The sequence below is a fragment of the Sceloporus occidentalis genome, unplaced genomic scaffold (genome assembly GCF_023333645.1).
Source record: "Sceloporus occidentalis isolate IW3139 unplaced genomic scaffold, rSceOcc1.0.p SCAF_17, whole genome shotgun sequence".
NCBI classification, from domain to species: domain Eukaryota; kingdom Metazoa; phylum Chordata; class Lepidosauria; order Squamata; family Phrynosomatidae; genus Sceloporus; species Sceloporus occidentalis.
In genome coordinates, this window is record NW_028316997.1 from 5,135,832 (window position 1) to 5,144,418 (window position 8,587).

Consider the following 8,587-nt stretch of genomic DNA (forward strand, 5'->3'; position numbering starts at 1 on the left):
AATAATATCATTTAGTACAGAATATTTGTATAATGCGCTTTAAAGGCCTCAGTCCCCTACTGTATGTATGTATGTGCAATTGTTTGTACAAAATAATGCAGACACTTTTTTAATAGTTACATTATTTAGTGCAATACCCTCTAGTCACTGTAATTATGTAATAATGAATTGTATTGTGAGAAATGAGGGGCCTGCAGGAAAGTTGCAGTTTCGCCTCACCGACTTAATTATGCGTCTTAAAGAGCTATCTATTTTGCAATGGGGAAAGTTTATCTTCCAAGAAAAGCAGAGCCACCCCTGTCTCAGTATGATGACTTTCAAGAAATCTCACATCTCACTGCACTTTACATTATGCAGGTCCAGCACAGTCCTTCTTGCAGTAGAAATTTACCAAGGTTGGTCCTACATAGTAAACTTGGCCACCCTTCTTCAAATGCACTCACAAATGCACTTACAAACTCCTATTTTAGCAAGTAAACTCAATTAAACACTAGTGCACCAGTTTGGGGAAAAAACATTATTGCAACATACATGCTGTCTTTTACAAAAATCTTATGTTACACGGGAAACTAAAGTGATCTGCCATATTGGGAAGAAAGTCTTGGTACACCTTCTATTTAAAGATATCAACAAAAGCGTTTGATACTTACTTTCAGACTGTGGTATGAGGGGTATAAATTTACTGAATACGCTTTTTGTTATTGAAGGGCTGGTAACAAAACAAGAGTAATTTCCTCTGTCAGATTGTTCTACTTTAGCAATATACAAATTTCCATTCATTTGTGATACAAATCGCCGTTTATCCATTGCAATGAAGACTGGGAACTCATTTAAAAGCCATCGGTAACTAAGGTCATCTAAGTGGAATAAAAGAGATACGTTAGAAGTAATACCCTAAGGATCAATATACTATTTACTTATTAGAGACAAGTACCCCTAATTGTAAATGTTGAACTTATAAACCATTGACTGATTAGGCATATGTATTGCGAAGGTTTGTGTTTTGCGTTATGTTGTGCAATTGAAAGTTTTGGTGTCTGCTTTAAAGAGATATACAGTACAATAGAAACTAGACAGGCAGTATATAAAAACTTAGACACAAACAGCCTGTATTATTCTGATCTAGTTAGTATTTCATTCTGTCTACTATTTTGAACCTTCCCATGTGCCCTCGGAAGAAAGCATAGGTAAACTTTGCATTGAATTACCCACTAGGGACATAACTGGAACTTTTAGGTATATTGTAACTAACAATGTATTTTTATCCCTTCATTTATAAATGTCAAAACCTTTTTTTTTTTTACAATCTCTTTCTTTGTTTAATATAAGCTAGATGCTTCTCCAGCATTGGTATGCCTACTGATTTGGGCTTTTTAATGTGTACCTCTTCTTATACTATACTTTTTTTATTCAAAGGTTTCATTCTTCTAATAATAGCAGTAGCTGAATCATCAATATATTAGGACAGTTCCTTAAAAGCATAGGTTTAATCTGTTGCATACATTAAGACAGCTTAAAGATATATGAAGATACAGGAGCTATTGTTTTACCTCGTATAATAACAAGCTTTTTTATTAGACTTTAAAGATCTCTGGGGCAACAGTACCCAAACATCATTTTGAGCTATTTGGAGCCGTAAGAAAATTGTAAAGATTTTTTTGGGACCAAGAAGTACTGATTCAGAAATCAACTCTCAGGCCTTTTGCAAGAACAAGTGGTAAAAGTGGTCACCATATCAACCAATTCAATGTGCCTACTGTTGATTAAGCTGCACTGAAACTGCTTTCTTACCTTTACATATATATCTGTAATTGTTTCCATCTGAACTTCTGGTGCTTATTTTTTGTAAAGGATAAATGTAAGTACATTTAAAGAGCTACACAACTTAAGTAGTTGCCCTACTGAAAATCTGTATGTACCTTCTGCACTTATTTACCTGGGTAGTGTGGAGGGGGGTCACATATCAGGACTGCTCCAATTCCTTCTTTTACTCTCACTTGATAGCGTTCCTCTGTAGGAAATGTATCAAGATCTATGAAAAAATTATGAGTGAACAGACATTTATTGTAAGGTTTGACAATTCATTCATACATTCACACAATTCATTCATACATTCATACAAGCTCAATAAATCTGAGGACTTCAATGTCTAGAGCTGAAAGACATCATTGCTTGCCCAAACCACTTAAAATCATTGCTGTTGCTGGCAACAATATCAGGAAGTGATAAGGGATATGATTTAAATACTGATCTAGATTCAACTTAAAAACTATACAAACTATAAAACTATATACTCAACCCCATCGAACACCTCGAACTGGAACAGAGATCACAAGCCAGGCCTTCTCATCCAACATCAGTGTCTGACCTCACACATTCTCTACTGGATGATTGGGCAAATATTCCCACCAAAAGCCTATAGGTGCAAAGGGAGGCCCTACTACATATTAATCTCTATGTATGTAGAATGCAGTGTCATAAAAGTCCATGTTGGTGTAATGGTCGGATGTCCCAAAACTTTTGCCTAAATAGTGTATTAATGGAGTCGGGCCCCATAAATGACATTCATTTTAACTTTTAACTGACATAAGCAGTTAGTCACAGGGGTGATAAAACTTAAAAACCTGTCTAGTGAAGCAATGTGATTCAAGTAATGCATAAGGAGGATACTTTAGTCTATAACAGAGAATCAATAGACAGATGATTCATATATTAGAAACTCAAGTCTTGTAGGTATTTTTTATCCAGGCATAAAGTTACATTAACCAAAATGTTGTAATTTGTACATGTAAATTGTATGGTGCTTACATCCAAAACTCAGTGTGGCTTCCAAACTCATGATTTTTCCATAGATGTTTGAGACAATGCATGTATATTTCCCCTGATCCCTGGACTTATCTGGGTTCTTGATAACAAGGTTACCCCCAACCATGGTATAATGGTCATCTCCAAGATTAATATCCCAGTTATTTAGTCTCCATCTGAAAAAAAGAAATACAGATTGTTAAGAGATAATTCAGAAAAACTGCATTTCTGTTCCTAAATAGTTTCTGTAAATCATCCCTTTGTTGAATTGAATACAATGCATTTTTCAAGTGTGATGATTATTGACAAAAAAATGAAAACATATTGTAACTGAAACAGTTGGTGTGAATATAATAACATACAAACAGAAAATATATGTTCTCCCATTCGACACCTGACCATGTGTTTCAATTCTATGACTCATCTAAAAACAAGAAAGATTGAAAACTAAAATAAGACTCACTAGAAAAGCCATCCGACTGTCACCACTCTTATCTTAATAACTGTTCAGATACATATAAATGTGTCTAATAAGATCAAAGCAACCCAGCATGCTTCCAGCAAGATGAACAGTTCAATTATATCAAAAAAGTCATAGATGCTTAGAAATTATTGTTCATTTATTCTTGTTATAACTATGTGTGTTAAGAATGTCCAAAAATGAAAACATTTTCTAAAACTTGCAAATATGCAATGATTTCTAAATTATACTTTACATACTCCAGAGGCAGATTGGGTACTGCAACATGCGGCCAGCCTCTAGCTATTCCCACGCATATCCAGCCAGTTATGTCATCAAGCGGCTACCGGCCTTAAAGTAGCAGAGACACCTTGTGATTGTTAAACTTTTTTAACTTTTTGCATTGGATAGGCAGAAATCCATCTTGCCAAAATGAATTATAAATGGTCAGAAAGAGCCATTGCAAATATAAAATGTACTTTAACTAAACCTGAGCATCAAGTAGTTGATGAGCATATGAGCTGGTTTTGGTTTTTTTTGTATACGTTGAAGATAAAATAAGGAAAGCATTTTGTTGTAATAATACCTGTACTCTGGGGGAGGATTTGCTCTGGCCCTGCAGTTCATTGACACCTTTCCTTCTTGAGATTCTTCTGGATAAATTGTGTCAGTAGGCTGCTCTTCAAACACTGGCCCATATCTTTTTCCTTCTTCTGCAATATAATAAAACAGAAATACAGATGGGAATTATCCATATAAAAATGAAGCCAATGTCTAATTATCTGTGACATTGTGAACAAAAGATAAAGATTGTAAGCTCGCAAGAGCAGGACCTTCTTCTCCTTTTGTATTAGTTTGTTATTGTGTGTGATTTTAAATTATTTTACTGACTCTGTAGTAACAGCGCTACAGAATCAGCTAGTGCTACTGTAAATAAATGTAATGTAATGTAAAGGTGACCGAGGTGAACCCCTTAGATATTGCCTTATTAAGTACTATTGCAGGAACTGTGTCAGACAGGGAAAACTGTGCAGACTTTAACCTTCAATGGGGAAAAAATATATGTACAATCAATCAGCTCTTATCTCAAAAAAAACAGGGCCAGGGTTTCACATTGATCTCTCCAAAATCAATGTATGTTTTGATCAGAGCTGCCCTTCCAACACTGTATGAGCAAAGCCGTGGACACCTCTCTGGTGCTGGACATGTAAAGTTAAGCACATGCACGAGGGTGCAATGCAAATTATGCACTGCTTTCATCTTCTAACATACTGTGGCCAGCCGGAGTTTCAGAGAGCTTAACATGATTGTGTGACCCAGAAAGGCATTAAAGGCTTTGGAGGATTTAAAAAAAAAATCCATGTCGAAAGGTATATTTTAAACAAGCTTTGGCTGTTTGCCACTTTACAGTCACCATGGCCATAATAAAGAAGGTACTGTCAACTTCATTTCACATTTTGAAATGTCACACACACACACACTTTAGGGTAATGACCTTTGCCACATAGGACGGATTTTGCCAGTCACAAGTCTAATTACATGTTCCAAGAAAAGTGAGAGACTCTTGTGAATGGCTATAAACACCTAGAAATGAAAGGGATTTCCACAATTAAGAGCACATAGATGAGAAGGGCTTTCAGATTTTATTTCCTTATTTTACTTTACCAATGTTCTTAGCACAATACACCATTTTATTGTTATTTACAGAGTTCCTAACAATAAAACCTGGCCACTGACATCATCAGCCCCTACCATCCTCAAAATCTAAGGACGATAGTTTGGCCATATGTGCAAAATAAAATACAAAAAATAAACTGGTGCCTCTAATTCTTCCAAAATTATAACCTACAATAGATATATATTGTGTGTATATATATATATATATACATTGTATATACGTGTACTTTTTAAAGGATTGTTCCTTGTTTGTTCTCTGTGCGGCCATCGTTTTGGAACGTTCTTGCTGTCATTTCACTTTGCACTGGTTCACACCGCCTATGTGGTCTCAGTATGCTAGCTGTCATTTGGAATAAGTGTACTGTTCATGCCTCTTGCCGCCAATTGCTTTTGACCTTTTTAAAGCTGTTCTCTACTCCAGGCAAAGAAACAAATGCACAGTGTGATATATATGAAAGGGAAGGTCGAAAAATAACATTTCTACATTGTAACTACATAGACCAGCATCATCAGGTATAACTACCCATGTTCCTCTGATTATGTGCTATGAATAGCTCAATCACATGCAATAAGCAGCTTGCATGAAGAAAAAAAGTTGAAAAAAGAGCTCCTTGTTGGTCATCGGAACAAATGGTACATCATACAGAGGAGGTCCTGGTATATGAAATCTTAGGAACCCTGGAGATTCATTCTATTATTTTAATATGCATCTACTTTGTACTTTAGTGTAGGAGATTAAACTCCTCCATGCACTTTAAATTTGAAATCTCTAATGTAGAAAAAGGAACAAAAAACACAAGGTTTAAAGTATTATTTAAGCACACACTCCTTTTTTATGCAGGCATAATTGAAGAAATGTTCTAAAATATATAATTATAGTTATTGCTTTTCTGTATACGCTAGTATGGGACACTTTTTTTTACATTCACTTAATATATGGGATGCTTGATTGAACTGGAAATTCAAGAACAATTGTGACTCAATTCTAACAGTAGATTTCAAAGCTTCTTCAACAGTGCAGCTAAAAATGAACACTTGTTTTGACTTATTGCGTGCAATTTGTCTTTCTTTCTAATATACCGGTAATAAACCCTCTTGGATCAAGAAGACATTTAACCAAACTCAACAGTGTTCATTTTACTTTTATGCGAACAGAGATATTGCTATAGTGGTTCCATTGAAGATTGTGGCTTTAGTACAATTAGTGTGGCATCATATCAAGAGATCTGTATATAGGGTAACAAACTTTCAAGATCTCAAGAAAAGCAATATTAATGAGTGACTTGCCTTTCCTCCTCTTTCTGCTGCTCAAATAATTATATGAACAAATGAAGAAAGGAACCAATATGGCTTTCTTCCAGAATTGCCTAGTTAGTATCACATAGTAGGAGCAGGAATAGAAATTGTATACAGACAAGCAGGATGCCATATGAACAATAAATATTTTGTAATTGTTACTTGCAAGAATGTGGTGGATGGAAGTACTATTTGTACTATAAATGTATGTATCAAAAATATAGTTATTTAATTACTAGTTGTTTACTCAATAAATTTGTTATCTGAAAGAGAATTTAAATACAATGTCTTTATTTGTATTTTTAGACATAAGCTAAATGTCCAATTAGAATTAACAGGGAATTGTTACATCACATCTTTTAGCATGACTAAAGTAATGTATTGTTTAGGAGATATTTTAAAAGGCCACATCATGTTGCATGTGGCAGGGCCAACACACACAACAACCTGTAGCAGCTCAATTAGGAAAAATGATCATGCAGATCCTAGGAAATGGAAGCTGTGTACAAATAATATGTTTCATATATATATATATATATATATATATATATATATATATATATATATATATATATATATATATATATATATATATATATATCTTATTTAAATCTGTAAGCACCCTTGCATATCTTTATTCAGTGTACAGATTGTTGTTGTCTAGTTCATTTAAACCAATGTCTGTTGAACTTTTATCAGGAAATTCTCATATGGGATAAACTGTTTGGGGAAAGGGGTTATTAGTTCTACATGACTAGGAATAGGTTCAAAAGCACTGCTTTTATGAAGCTGGCTCGGTGTGGGATGTACTTGGTTGCTGAGCTGATTCATCTGGAAGTAAAGTGCTCAAAGAACACTCATAACTGTGCTGCCATAATACACTAAAGTAAACATAATGAGATATATGTGACCTTGTGGCCCGTCAGTTACTATTACAAAGGCTTCTTCAGCTCCCAGCTACTGTTCTCAGTTCAGCACAGTTACCATTTAACCTCTAGACTACTACGTGTAAAAACTACAGAAGACGTGTGTCTGCTCTATCTGGCAAGGATTAGTGGTTCATGCTTTGTGTCGAAAAGGTTTCATCTTTTGTCAGCCTCTAATTTTGTGTACAAAACACAGACTTCAGCGGTACAGCAAAGAGAATGTGCTTTATTTTAAGTATTGTAAATTCCTTCTTTGTTTACTAGAACTACAAAATCATGTTTTTTTCATATTATACATATTCACCCAAAAATGTATTTAGGGAAATATCAACTAATGAGTACAGTATATATATATATGTCTCAGTTTAGTAGAGGGAATGAAGCTTTTTTTTTTTAAAGTGGAATTTTAGGAAGGGAGCGGTAATTTAGAAAGCAATGTTTTTTGTCTCTTTCTTTCTTTGAGGGATACTGTTGAATTAGTATGAATTACTAATGTGAACTTAATTTCATATAAAAAAGAAAAACACTTTGGTATTCTCAGAATATTGGTTTTAATTGTTTTAAATTCAAAATACTTGGTTCAGGTTACCAAAGAGAATTGCCATTATTGTATGTTGTATTCTGCAAACATGTCATAGATATATAATTAAGGAATCATCTTACCTGCCCAGCAGAAGAAGATGTGTATTACAAGATGAGTTAAAATTGGCCACATTTTAGATTACGTTCAGTCCTAAAAAATCAATTTGCAGCAACTCCTGTTGATCTAAGCTTCTTTCATGTACCTGTGGAAATTGAAATGAAGATTTGGTCACATCACACGCTATGAAATCAATTATAAGTTGGGAACTGTACTCAGTATATGTCTTACTCTAGCACCAGACATGTATAATAATTATTAGAAGTATCATGAACAACCATAGTTATGCACTAAACATCAAACAGGGTAAATAAGCGTTACCATATTTTTCACTGCAGTAATGGTTAACTGGCTAAATGGGGAGTAATTGCTAACTGGTCGGCTCAAGGTATGTATAATATATATATATATAGTCATTTACAATTACAATTAGTTAGGCCATGTATAGATACTTTTTAGATCATTTCTATGCATTCTTTTATTCTGTGTGAAAAAGAGATTTTTGGGTAGTGCAATAATCATAACTTAAAACTGTTGCATCACACATGGCAGCATGTCTGGGCATCCCTTTGTCCAGAAGGGGTCAGAATGAGGGACTTTCTGCTTGATTAACTCAAAGAATAATGATGTTACTGTTGAGCAGAAAGCATTTATTGACTATACCTTCCATAGGTTGTGTCTCATACTTGACACAGAGTTCAAAATGCAGTTGGATCTCAAAGGCACATTCCACTGATATGTTAAGCTACTTGGTTCTCAAGGTCATGTTTTTGGGGTTCTAGC

At 34.5% G+C, this 8,587-nt stretch overlaps 1 protein-coding gene across 1 annotated transcript in view; it reads right to left on the reverse strand.

The window, feature by feature from the left end:
* The window catches only part of LOC149302774 (contactin-1-like), a 28,617-nt gene extending 20,738 nt beyond the window's left edge, over nt 1-7,879 (reverse strand). Inside the window, exons 1-5 of the mRNA XM_089481947.1 lie at nt 7,828-7,879; nt 3,852-3,978; nt 2,809-2,981; nt 1,937-2,032; nt 651-857 (exon numbers count right to left, since the gene is read on the reverse strand). Of these exons, the coding sequence (XP_089338073.1) occupies nt 651-857; nt 1,937-2,032; nt 2,809-2,981; nt 3,852-3,978; nt 7,828-7,879 (655 nt within the window). The remainder of the gene's footprint in view (nt 1-650; nt 858-1,936; nt 2,033-2,808; nt 2,982-3,851; nt 3,979-7,827) is intronic.
* Between the last annotated feature and the right edge of the window lie 708 nt (nt 7,880-8,587).